Below are 14,512 nucleotides of genomic sequence, written 5' to 3'. Positions count from 1 at the left end.
TTAATGAACTATTTATACCGCCCGACCATACAACAATCACATATTGACTAATCCAACTAATTTTATGCAATATTGCACCTTGCTTGGTTATCCTGTTGCTCTCTCATGCTACAGATATTAAGGTCAAGGAAGAATCCATCCAGTTACAAAACTTACCTTTGCAACCTGTTCTTCGTGGAGGTCAATATGAAAAATGATGAGCTTTTTATCGGGCAAGAAGTACTGCACAGATTCAATCAATTTCTCCACATCTTCTAAATTATTGCGCGTGGCCGCCGTCACGATGACAGGGAAATGGTCATCGGGGAAGTTGAGGCGCATGTGCCGCTCGGCCTCTTCCTCAATCTCGTGTTCTGTCTTAGAAGCCTTCATCGCGAAATGTCGCCCGTGTATCAGTTGACCCTTGCCGTCTACGTCTATCGAGTATTTGTAGTGTTCGTCATAAGCGTGGTCCTCGCTGCTATTGTGCGGAACGGCTTCGTTTTCCGGTACTTTTTCCTTTTGTTTTTCCATTATTTGCTTCTGTAGTTTTTCAAGTTCAACCTTCAGTTCAGCTTGTTTTTTCGCGTCGGCTAATCTTCTCGCATCTTCTTCTTCCTGCAATCTTTTCTGTAACGAGACAGAGAGAAAACAAAAACAGAAAGATGGTAGCCATTACGCATACATTATAAATATTTCCGATCAGTTAAGTTTTAAGGACCCCACCAAATAAGCTAGAGAAAAGCAACAACTTCCGGTCGACACCAGGTGACCTCTGTACACGCACTTGCCATTTATAAACAAACATAAGAAAACCGAGTTGTTTGGTTTTCCGTCAGAAAGTCGATGTTTAATAAAGGAAAATATTTATTTTAAGAAAAGAGGGAGATTTATTGAACATTCATCTTTAATGTCGGATGTGCACTTTGTTTTTATTTACATGATTTTGTTTACAAGAAAGTCGATTTTTAATATAGAGAAATGTTTATTTAAAACGAAAAGGGTGAGGAGATATTGTTGGAATTTTATATTTTAAGCTTTCCTCCAACGACAATGCTGGATGCAAGTATGGGGCGAGATTAACACCTTGTCTTTATTTGTATATTTTTCTTTAAGTTTTTGGGGAGAGAGGGACCTTTTCAGCAATTTGATTGGTGGTATGGAATCGCTGACACTGTGGATCGACCCCCATCCTCCTGTTGAATTTTAGAGATTCCCTTTTTCCGGCTTACCCCTATTGCTAGATTTTGACCATTTTGACGTCAGTAGCCAGGCATCTTTTGAACAGTTCGGACCTCCGAACCTGGTGCTCCGTTGATTTGATCTTCAAGGTATTTTTGTATTTCTTCTCCTTTATTTGATGGGAGAGAACCGTTTTAAAGGCGTAAGAAATCGAAGTGTTTCTGAGAAACATCACTTTAAAGAAAGTTTTTCTTGAACCTCCCCCCCCAAAAAAAAAAACTCTAGGTCGAGAAAATTCAAGAAGAAGAAGAAGAAGAAGAAGAAGAAGAAGAAGAAGATCTAAGATTTATGAAGAAGGGCGCTTTAAAAATGATGGGGAAATTCGTCGGTGAAGTTTCAAGAAGAGGTCGTCAGCCGGTCTAGAAGCACTTTTTTTGTCAAGGCTACCACCTATTGACCCGGCTTGCTGAAGAGGTGCCCTTAATTTGTTTACGGACAAAACAAAGAAAAAGAAAGAAAACTTTTCGTTATCGTTGTGTCCTATGAACTTTTTGACGAGTAAGAAATTGCCTTTTTTCCGTTGTGTCCTAGAGGGAACAAGAACCTTCCCTCGTAATTTTTACCTTTTTTGTGAGAAGTCTCTCCATTCGAGACTTCATGGTATCACTGTGTTTGCCCCCCTTCTGTAATATTTTTAATTGTATTTGAAATCCCCCTTATTATTTACATATATATGCATATTTTTTCTTTATTGTTTTGCTAAAGTGGTAAATTCTTACAATTGTTTTGGGAAATAAAAAGCAACCGGTCACCTAAATAAATCTTTGGACTTTTAAACTTAATCTTAGCGTTTGTTCTTTCTCCCTTTTTTTACTTTAGTTGTTGAAATTACCTTTCTTTCTTTTTCCTTTTTTTTTTTAATGATATGCTTCCTTAAAATACGAATTTTGGAGACAAACCTCAAATTTCGATAATATATTAAATATTTATTTTATTTTTCGCAGCACTCTACATTAAAAATAATTATTTGATATATCTCCCCATTTAAAAAAAAAAGTTATTAGAAAAAGAGAGAAACAGAGAGAAGGGAGAGAAAGAGAGAGAAAGAAAAATAGAGAGGAAAACAGATAAACAGATATCTCGTCTAGCTATATCTAGCAACACTGTGCGGTCTGCTCTTATTTAGCGCAGCATCCAGACACTCCTTTTCTACCTGGAGACTCGCAAGCCAACGTGAAAAAAAAGCCGTCATTGGAGGTCACGTGGTTTCATTGATTGCAGTTCGGATGAACCTTGATCTTTAATGTTTCACAGATTTTTTTCCTTTCACACACAAATCCTTATAAAACATAAAAATAACAGAATACACAAAAACATCTATCTCATATGTACTACGGATCATACTGCATATCAAAATATAAAATGTCTACTTACCATTTTTTCCTCTTCTTCTTTCCTCAGCTTTTCTTGATGCTCCATCTCCATCTTGTGTCTTAATTCTTCTTCTTTCCGTAACTGCTGCTCCAACTTCAATGCTGCTTCTTTCTTTTCAGCTTCCGCTTTGGATTCCGCTTCTTTCTTGGCCAAAGCTTCTGCTTTTCTCAAGACTTCCTCCATTTCCAACTTCCTAGCAGCTTCCGCTTCCTCTTCTTTTCGCTTTCTGTCTTCCTTTTCCATCGCCATTTTTGCCGACATTTCTTCGTCGTGTCTGCTTTTTAACGATTCCTCCCTTTTCGCCTCTCTCGAATCTGCGTCCTTATACTTAAGGGTATCGTCTTGATCGTGCTGCCTGTGTTCATCGTCAGAATAATCCTTTGGCTTCTTTTTCAGATTTTCCATTGGCTTTTGGTTCTCCTTCTCTTGTTGACGAATGGCCTTTTCCTCGCTATCCTTAATTTCTTCATTTATAATTGGATCGTCGTCACCAGACATCAATTCCTGCAAGTATAGATCAATTATTTAATGAAAACAATGAAAAAATAAGAATATTTGTTTTTTTATTTTTACGGTCGCCATTTTGTACGTGGTGTGTTTTATTGAGTAAACACAAACTTGAAAATTAAGCATGCAGAAACTGTTAAATTGACTCTTTATATATATATATATATATATATATATATATATATATATATATATATATATATATATATATATAGCGATTATGCTACACAGAATAGTCCGCGTTTCATCCACGCTAGGACTCATCAGTCTTATCCTAGCGTGGGTGAAACGCGGAATATTCTGTGTAGCTTAATCGCCATATATATTTTATAACTTACTACCTAGCTCTACCCATGTATGAAGTAAATACTTAAAGTTTACGCATAAATTTATACTTTCGTATATTAATTTATGTGAGTAAATGAAGCAGTTATATATATACACCCTGCACCGAAGATTCCTGAATATATATATATATATATATATATATATATATATATATATATATATATATATATATATATATATATATATATATATATTCAGGAATCTTCGGTGCAGGGTGTCACGATTAACACGAGTTGAACGATTCGAACCCCGCAACACGAGACATCTCTGGCTCGATTAGCGGAGACCGTATCAATTCGGCTACCATTAACCGCGTGCAAATAACGTTGAATTTAAACATTTTAATTTTAGATGTTCATCTACGTTAGTCAGACAGTGATCTAATCGTTATACGATGATCTATGCATAAGAGAAATTGACCGACTTTAGTTCAACTGAAATATATATATGTGTGTGTGTGTGTGTGTGTGTGTGTGTGTGTGTGTGTGTGTGTGTGTGTGTGATGCACTGAAAGGAAGTTTCACATGCCTCCACGCAATGACTTAGTCCAAAATACATTTGACTTAGTCCAAAATACATTTGACTTAGTCCAAAATACATTGTAGTTTACATTGCAGTGTAGAGACCCTACTCTTAATTTTATAAAATTATTTTTTTTTTATGTATAATAGCTTGAATTAAAGTTTAAAATGCAAAAGTCAAGTATTATTGTTCAGTCGTGCACTAGATTTCGAAGTCAGTTTTGTATTCTGTGAAGGCAAGAAAAATGCTCTGATACTCAGATGTGTTAACAGTGATCCATCTTAGGATGTAGTTAACCCTTATACAGCAAGAGGATTGAAATACTTAGAGCGATAGAATGATTAACCGTTTTTTTTTTTTTGTTTTCAGCGGCGTTGACAACGGATTTTTTTTTTAAGTTTTGCATTTCAGGTCTGGATTGAAAGTCAGTAGCAGAAGTTTATCAAAACATGCGGTTTCCTTAATGTTATAGGCATTCATTCAATGAGGATAAGAACGTTGGGATGAAAGCAGAGAAGTTTGGTTTTTTGACATATTTAAAGTATCCAGCAATTTAGTTTTCACCATTGGACGACGTGCTTCAAGTAGGAATAATAAGAATCAGAAAGATCTTGAACATTAATACTCTTCAATGTGTTGCCATAGATAGTTGTATCATTAGGTGTATCAGAATCTTTGTAGGAATTTTTAACACCCCTAACACGAAACTCCGAATAAAATATAAAAAAAATCGTAATTTCTCTTTTAAAAGTGCGTTGTTTATTTTCTTTATGGATTATACTTCCAAAATAAACTATTAAAGTTGTATAAAAAGTAATAGAAATATATTTTTTTAAACAGTAATGAAATTAATTGAATTTTACGAGTTCAGTATTTTTCAATTTTTATACTTTAAAAATCTATCAAAGTTGTTCCATTGATTCTATTTTTAAGATATTTTCAGGGTCAATGTGAAATTTTATGCTATTTCCAATAAACTGAATATGATATTTTATACAAACGTTGTTTTGTTTTTTTAATTCACGCCCTCCTATTTTGAAATGTCACATGAAAAGTAAATAATTAATTTATGTGCCAAAGTTTTATATATCACAAATTGAAAATAAAAGATCAATAAATAATATATTCTAATTTAAAATATAAAAGAAAACAGTTTTTTGGAAATTTACCTGCAAAGTCCGAAGTTTAAAACCTTTCTTTAAAAAAAAACACGTTGTTTGTATTTTTTTAATGAGACCTTGGTCCTTACTCCTTTAATTGAAAAACAAATTAGGGTTTGAATTACATTTTTCAAGTAGTTATAAGCTTGGAAAGACAGGAGTTTGAATTAATTCACGCCCCCCATTTTTAAATATCTATTAAAAAGTAAATAATTAATTTATGTGCCAAAGTTTTATATATCACAAATTGAAGATAAAAGATTAATAAATAATATATTCTACTTTAAAACAAAAAAGAACAGTTTTTTGGAAATTTACCTGTAAAGTCCGAAGTGTAAAACCCTTCTTTTTTTTTTTAAACACGTTGTTTGTATTTTTTTTTAATGAAACCTTGGCCCTTGCTCCTTTAATTGAAAAAAAAAAAAAGGTTTGAATTATATTTTTCGAGTAGTTATAAGCTTGGAAATATAGGGGGTCGAATTATTCACTATTTTTCACGAAGTTTCTGACACACCTATTGTATCATCTGCATGAATCTAAGAATGTGATTTAGGATCAGAAAGAGAGTTGGGGGCCAGAATAAATGCTTGAGGTAGCCAGTGTTTATACCTTGGGCGTCGCACGTCTACCCATCACTGACTACTTTTATGAACACCAGAGAGAAAAAATTTGATGGTTGAGAGGACATTTTCAGATATTCCATAACTATAAATATTAGAACTTTCTGACAAACCCTATCAAAAGCATTTGATATGCTGAAATTCATTACTCTAGAAATGACACTCTCATCAATAGATTCATTGATATTAGTCAGCACATCAGCCGTTAATATTGCAGAATGAAATCCATATTGCTTACCATTGAACAAGTTGTTTGTGCTGAAAGAATTGACAAAATCTATGTAAAAATTAAAATCTAAATTGGTCCAATTTTTTTTTTTTTTTTTTTTCATATGAAGTGGTCATAAACCCTCTACCAAAAAGTATAGAAAACTGAAAATTGACAAAAGTAATCCTCCGCCACATTTCTATTTAAAACATGAAGAACATGATCTGGATGCGTAAAAGCGAAAAAATAAATAAATAAATAAATAAATAAATAAATAAATGAAATAAAAAAAAAATGCCCCCACCTAAATTTTCCCATTCCAAAATAGAGAAACCATTCTTCCATACATGTGGAAACGAATGAAATTAATAAGCTATTCCCTTTTCTTTATTTATTTATTAGGCTTCCTCTTCCTTCTTTCCCTTTTGTTTCTTTTCTTTTATTGTTGGATTTTACCATTGAAATGCGATTCGAACGAATGCCAAAACGCAAATAGTTCCGATTGTTTACCCTTTTTTCTTCCTTCGGTTCCGTTTCGATACACTCTCTTTGTCATTACTTAAAGCTAACTACTTTTTAGGGTGAAGATGTTAAATCAAAGAATATTCGACTAATGAAAATATTTCCAAACCTCAAAAAGTAACACTTATACGTGAATATAGTAATCCAGTGGGAAATTCTACGAGCCTATAAAACAGTAACTTGATAAACAGAAATTTAGAGTTCTTCCTAGACACCTCCATAAGACACCTGTTTTAACTCTCCAAACGCCCATCCCAGAAGATTAGAATGAGAGACGCTGAAATTCCTTTAAGCCTGATACTCCAATGAACACATGCACCCCCGAAGGTAAACTCTCTAACACACACACACACACACACACACACACACACACACACACACACACACACATGCGGAATTTGAAACAAACTTTATCTATTTCCTATTGATAAACTTTAAAACTTCTCAACAAACTTTAATCATTCAAAATATATTTTACATTTCTGTTGGTATACGAGGGGCATTCCAAAAGTAACGCCACTGTACGGGAAATTAGGGAAATAACACCGGTTGTAGATACACCGGTGAGTGGTTTCCCTTGGCTTGGTAAAGCAGATAGGTGACGAGAGATTCGAGAAAGCACATTCTCCTGTACGGTGGTTCAAAACCCATGTGAAAGAAATCATGCAACCTCACAGAGTAGAACATACTTATCTCCCATGTTAGATACAAGCCTTACATTGGTGGAAGATATCTACTTTAAACCATTTGACAATTACAGAGGTCTCCACCCAGTCAGTGAGTTATGAACATTTGTATTTCTCTGTTATTTTGTGTTACTTGTCCATATTTCATTTGTTAATGTGTTAATAAGCGTTTATATTTGTACTTGAGTTCTGTTTATTTAGTCATTATTAAATCCGTATGAAATTTCCAACAAAATCGATAATTTAACCCATGGGGTAGCTTGATCCTGTTTTGTCAGCCATGACCAGGTAAAAGTCTTCAGTAATTTGCAATCGTATTTTTAGTATCACACTGATGATTGAACTTTCAACCTCAAGAAGACTGTCACTTAAAACTGATTATTACTTTGCAATTTATTCATTATGTCACGGGTCCTTCCGATCCTCAATGCCAGTGTTACTAAGAAAAGTACAAATTAAGATTTCCATTAAGTCATAATTGACAGAAATATAGCAAGCTACCCCCATGTATTAAATAAAGGGTTGCGTTCAAATTTTTATATGAATTTCAGAGTTTGACAGGATACACCTATGTCAAAAGGTCAGAGGTTATATCGGCTGGAATGTTATAACTAGGGCTGTGACAACAGAATATTCTTTTCATTCTTTTGACTTTCAGGTATATATCCGACAAGGTTAGACACATTTAAACAACCGAGAACCACACCCGTCTATATAAAAACATATAAGATATTAACGGATATATACTCAAGAGTAAAACAATGAAGAGAATATGCTGTTGTCACAGCCCTAGTTATTACACATAATGTATGCTTGTGAATATTTTCTGTTTCAGGTTACTTAATTTAACTATGCGACAGCAATACATCCAACAACTCTTATTTTTTTTATTCTGCCCAAACGGAATGCGTGTTAAAATCGGCCCACCGTAAGAAAAAAAAATATGCGTTCATCTCTGTTCTTGAAGTCTCCCTACCATGTAGAGAAAGTAACCCACCAGTGTCCTAGCACCCAGTGTTTTTCTTTGTTATCCCTACATAAGTATTCTTCTATTTCGAAAGAAAACTCTTTTGTTCCAGCACCGAATTCGGACAAAGGAAACAAATAGACAATTACGGTTAGTTCAATAACTTTACGTTAAAATAAAACAAAAGCTAGAGCCATAATATTCACTAGTATACAAGTTTGGGAAGAGTTGTTTCGGTATATGTATTTTACAAAAACAAACGCCCAGTTGATCATACATAGATTGTTTGCAATAAATGTCATCTAAAATCCAATCTGATTGGCAGGAAAGCCGACAACTATAATTAAATATTTTAGCAATTACAATAATCGTTTAATAATTACAAGTGAACTTATTTAAATTTGTATTCATTCTAATATGAGATTATTTTACTTTGAATGAGGGAAAACGAATGACATAATTATAAGTTACAAAGATGTTGACGTAAGCAGGCAAAGGAAATCAATAACAACGTTCGAAATGTCTATAAATGATCTGGAGTCGTTATAAGGTTAACATGACGGTCCAAACTTCAGAAGAGAAATCCTGCTCATGCAGCGCTGATAAAATTACCCAAACCAACACCTCTTTCTCCCCCGTCTCTCTTTCTCTCTCTCTCTCTCTCTCTCTCTCTCTCTCTCTCTCTCTCTCTCTCTCTCTCTCTCTCTCTCTCTCTGCTCTTTAGATTATGTATGGAGTACTGTTGACATATTTGGGCTTGTGAATCTCTGTTCCATTCAAAGGTCCTTGATATGGCGCAGAAATGTATCTGTAATTTAATTGCCTTCCACTCTTTCTTCTTCTTTGCAACCTCTCTCTCTCTCTCTTTCTCTCTCTCTTTCTCTCTCTCTCACACACACACACACACACACACACACACACACACACACTAGTATCAAGTCTTTTTTATAAATACTGTTATGGCATATATTCTTCAGAATTGTCTGCTCTATTCCCTGCTTTCGTTGTTCCAGCTCGTTTCATGTGTTGGTCCAGTGGTCTTCATAAATTCGTTGTTTTTATACCTCGTTGTGTCTTTATCATAATTTATATCATAATAACTTATTGCTAAAAAAAAGTCATAAGACGTGTCAAGATTTACATCAAGCGCTTTGTCTTATATTCTAACCTTAAATTTGATTCGGTCTTAAAAGTAAAAGAATAAACGATTTATTTATTGTTTTTGTTTTTTGTTTTTTGTTTTTAATCGCTACCAGTATTTTATTTGTAAAGAATACTGCGCCGTGACCATCTGTTGCCGAAAGGACCCTGATTATAGATTATGACTGGTCATGATTTTCTCGCGTTTGTTATACTTTCACAACCTGTGGCCCGTCAAACTCTTATACTAGAGGATTAGCCTTTGTTTCTGCATAAATAGTACACAGCATATGTCGATATTTATCTAAGTAGAGAACTTGCGTTGTATTTCTGCTGTGCATAAAATAATGACGACAAAGTGATATATAAAAACATAATGCTATATCTGTCTTGCTGGTGGTGGTGGTGGAGGAGTGTAGGTAGGTAAGGAAAGGTAACTCTTGCAAGGGAATTCAACTGGCCTAAATCGCCAATCGAGTGACGATGTTAATTTTTGGTTGATTATTTTACAGTTTGTGACACTCGAACCTCTACCTGCAAAATCTTACTGTGGGACTTTGCTATCAATGCAGTCACGCTTGGGGAGTTTTATTTGGCGACGAGGTATTTTCACTCTACCACTAAATTTCGCTGAAGATTTCAGTCGTTAGTCATCGTTTGATCCTTAGGGTTGCCCCTAAAAGAAATGAGTAATATCTTGGGGGTCATTCATTGTTTCTTTTCAGACTATTATCATCATATCATACACATCCAAAGATTCTATTGTTGGCATCGGTTTCCCCGATATTGTTCTAGTTAGAATTCTTTCTAGAACAAAACCGGATACTTACGGAAGGGACCACGTGAAGATTGTCATACAACCTAAGTGGAAGTGATTTTTATGGAACGAACTAGATTCGAACTTAGAGGTTGTTAGTTCGTGTCGTTAATCGCTTGACCGTCGTCACATTCCTTCTTTCCATGTAAATGATTGGCGGGGGGTAGGGTTAGGGGTCTTCTAGAAATGAGTATTTAAAAAAAGATGGAAATTATAATTAAAAATTAAGTGTCTCTTCCTGGATAGAATTCAAATATGCTGCCAATTGCATTCTGAGAGATTTTGCTATTCATTTAAAACGGGTTATTTTCGAGATTTATTTAAAACTATTACTTTATTTTTATTTGTATTATTCATTCTCTAGTAAATACTTGACAGGAGGGGTTGCGGCGACTTAACCGAAAGTGATTCCTACGAACGCTAAAATGAAAATAATGTCAATTGCTTACACTCTGTCTTTCTCCGTTTCGTTGCGATTAGCTTTTCTTCTCCCTCTCCAAACAAAGGAAATTTTGACATGGACATCTGAACTCAAAAGTATTTTCAGCCAGTAGAAATATTCCCAACCCCCAAAAAGTAACACGTACATGCGAAATTAATTAGACAGTGCAAAGTTGATACCATCAAAATTATTTAGACTTTACCAGCCGCATCTCCATGGAGAAATTCAAAGGTCTACTCAACACACAACCCGACCTTTGGCCGGCATGCAAGGCAAAAGGACCCAGTGACTCACATATCAGCTTCATTTCATGCACATCTATATACGCACTAACAACAACAAAGATAACACACACATACACAATGCCACGCTGCCAAATACTCAAATATGCACATATTCACAAAATGAACAATTTCACTTGTAATTAATATTCACTCGACTTCCTTACCCAAACACGTGTTCAACATTTACTAACATGAATGTAACTTTCTTATTTATTACATAAAAAATGTTTTCTTATAGACATTTGTATTTCTTATTTTTATTCATCAAACGCTGTTTATGTTTTAGGTAGCCGTTGCTAGCTGGTTAACCTTTTATTATTTCAATATTTCATTTTTTTTAATTTTATTACACACACACACACACACACATACACACACGTATATATATATATATATATATATATATATATATATATATATATATATATATACTAGCAAAAGTACCCGTCGTTGACTGGGTTCAAAAACAGCTGTCAGAAAATGGACTCTGATTTATGAAAGTATGATAGGTTATGAAAAGGAAGGGTTGTAAAGAGATAGCTTCGAATTTGGGGGTATCAAAACCAAAGCAAAATATGATGAAAGTAAAAATAAAATAGATAAACCCCATAATTTATTATACCATACCTGTTCACACTGAAACACTTATCACAATATTCTATGGATCTATATTAAAAAACCTTGTTAAACTTTGTGACATATGGAGGTCAGGTGCGAACGAATACCCCATAATTTTATTATACCGTATTTCTTCAAACTGAAACATAATTATCAAAGTATACTTACGCAGATAGATATGAAAAGTCTTTATTAAAGTTTGTGCCTATTTCCATTCTATGGAGGCCAGGTGCGAACGCAGACCCCACAATTTTATTATACCATCCCTATTTAAGTTAAAACATACTTATCAAAGGATTATTATGTACATCTATATCAAAAACACTTGTAAACGTTTTTTTTAATTTTTAAATTTTTTATTTCCATACTTTGTGGACCAGGCGCGAACGCAGATCCCACAATTTTAATGAACCACCGTTCTGCCAGATCAAACATACCCATTCCTGTGTCTCGATACATTTTCTATCATTATATGTGATCAGTTTTTTAAAATAGTCAACCATATAGGAGCCTATTCGTGACCAGACACACACACACACACATACAGACATTCAGCTTTATATTATATATATATATATATATATATATATATATATATATATATATATATATATATATATATATATATCCGTTCATTATCTTCCTTCACTAAAACAATATTTTTTTTACTCCAATCCATATTAAATGTCGATGTGGTTCTTGATTGTACACAAAGACGCTCCAAGAGATGGCCTCTACTAAAGTCACACCACAATTTCTCTTGAAAAACTTTAAAGAAACCGGAATATATAATTAAAAATGGTTGTCTGATTCAATTTAAACGACTAATTTGAGTATATTGAAGTTTATTTTTCTATGCTAAAGGAGAGGTATTCCTAAGAGGTTTATGGGTTATCTTCCCTTGGAAAACTGTTGTTTTTGTTTTATTTTTTTGTTTTTTTGTTTTTAATATATACTAGCGAGGGGATTTCCGGTTCGTAAAATACGCTCAAATATATTTTAATGCACACAGATTTCATATTTATTAATACAGAGCCAATTCTCTCTAGGATATTATACTGTACCTAATATATAGTAGTAATTTCAAAAGTTTTAAAAAATGACTTGCGTGCCATCATCTAGAATCGAAACCAAAACATTTACCGCTCCAGTTGCATCTCTTACCGACGTAGCTATCGAGAGCCAGGTTAAAAAAAGGTTTAATATTAAACGACTTGAAGAAATGAATTGAATTTGGGCATGCGCAGAAAGAAGTAAAAATATGTCGGCAAGTTCAAATGAACAGTTTGCTTTTCAACTTGTGGAATATATTTCTATACGCGTTATTCATCCATCCAAACAAAGAACCATCTTTAGTGTCTGATTATTATTTCTTATTAATTTCAGTATTTTGTGACCGGTAGTTTAAGAATTTATTGGTTAAATATTTACACACACACACACACACACACACATCTACTGTTTTATTTGCAGTGCCGGCAAAAAGAAAGTTCACCCTTGTAATTTTTTTCAGAAACTGCAAATTTAAGCTAAATTTAATGTAACTGTTTAAACAAACTATTAGAATATTTGATTCACCTTTTATTCCTCTATAATTTTACATGTTCATATTTGACTTTTAATTGAAATATTCTAGTGTTCACGTCAAATTTAAAAATAACTTCAAATTGAGGAGGTAAAAAGAAAGTCCGCAGCAACAAATTCGCTTAAAACCAGCTTAAATTATCGTCCCCTAAATCAGTTTAAAATATCCACCAACAGGCAACAAAGCATTTCTAATCATAATTGTTATTGTTTCAGGTTATATAACGTAACATTTAGTCCATACGTCACGACTTTCTCTTAGTAATCGTCAAGAGCTCATTAATCTCCACCTTTCTGGTTTATCTAATCGAAAAATCGGCCGCAGATTGAAATGAGATGAGAAAACGGTACGAAAGAATGTGCAAAACCACCAAAACACCGGCAGTGTTTGTGATGCTTCTAAATCTGATCGTATTAGAGTTACTTTTAACAGGGAAGACAATGCTATCAAGATCTTCAGCCTAAGAAACAAATTTGAAACGGCTCCCCAAATCCAACAACAGTGCAATCATGTTAAAAAGTGCTCTGTCAAGAACAGATTAAAGGAATTTAATTTGCAAGGATATGTTGCAAGACGCAAGCCAATGATTTCTGTAAAGAACAGAAAGCGCCGTCTGGACTTTGTCAGATGCAATGAAGATCATCACTCTTCATATTTGCAAAAGTGCTTTTTAGCGACGAAAGCAGGTTCATTAGGCTAGGCAGTGATCGTAGGCAGTACGTCCGTCGGGGGAAAGACGAAGAATTTAATACCTAGGTGCTCAGATGAAGAATTTAATCCTTGGTTCAGTTTTGGTGTGGGGTATTATTAGTATCAATGGTTCAGGGCCTGTAGTTTGCTTGCAAGGTCGAATTAATTCGACCAAATACATTAATATGTGGACTAAGCATTTTCTACCCTATTTTGGTCGGAATTTGGATGATAATTCCATCTTCATGCAGGATAATGCTCCCATTCACACAGCTAGCAATGTCAAGAGGTTCCTGGAAGAGCATGATATTTCGTGTTTGGATTGGCCTGCACAATCTCCAGACCTCAATCCTATCGAAAACGTATGGCATTACATCAAGCAACAGCTACGCAATGATAAAATTTCAAATTTGGAAGAACTTTGGACAAAAATTAAAGAAAAGTAGGATGCCCCTTCCCCGGAGTATTGCTGCAGTATAATTCAAGGAATTCCCAAAAGATTGCAAGCTGGGAAATTTCAGAAGGGCTATGCTACTAAATATTAACTAGTTCATTGTGTTCCTGTTGTAATTGTATTGCATTAATGTCTCAAAGTTACATTTAAATAATACTTTTCCCTTGTGCAGACTTTCTTTTTGCCTCCTCAATTTATTTTTGTTAAATTGACGTGAACACTAGAATATTTCAATTAAAAGTCAAATATGAACAGGTAAAATTATAGAGGAATAAAAGGCCAATCAAATGAGGAATAGTTTGTTTAAACAGTTACATTAAATTTAGTTTAAATTTGCAGTTTTTGAA

At 34.0% G+C, this 14,512-nt stretch overlaps 1 protein-coding gene across 1 annotated transcript in view; it reads right to left on the bottom strand.

Moving 5' to 3' along the window:
• LOC145279756 (uncharacterized) overlaps positions 1 to 14,512 on the bottom strand; it is a 47,330-nt gene that overhangs the window by 26,371 nt on the left and 6,447 nt on the right. The window contains exons 2-3 of the mRNA XM_080131061.1: positions 2,596 to 3,099; positions 157 to 609 (exon numbers count right to left, since the gene is read on the bottom strand). Of these exons, the coding sequence (XP_079987187.1) occupies positions 157 to 609; positions 2,596 to 3,099 (957 nt within the window). The remainder of the gene's footprint in view (positions 1 to 156; positions 610 to 2,595; positions 3,100 to 14,512) is intronic.

The sequence above is a fragment of the Euprymna scolopes genome, chromosome 7 (genome assembly GCF_053919585.1).
Source record: "Euprymna scolopes isolate OS-2025 chromosome 7, ASM5391958v1, whole genome shotgun sequence".
In the NCBI taxonomy this organism is placed as follows: Eukaryota; Metazoa; Mollusca; class Cephalopoda; order Sepiida; family Sepiolidae; genus Euprymna; species Euprymna scolopes.
Note: the sequence above shows the minus strand (reverse complement) of the source record. Positions and strands in the feature narration are given on the sequence as shown.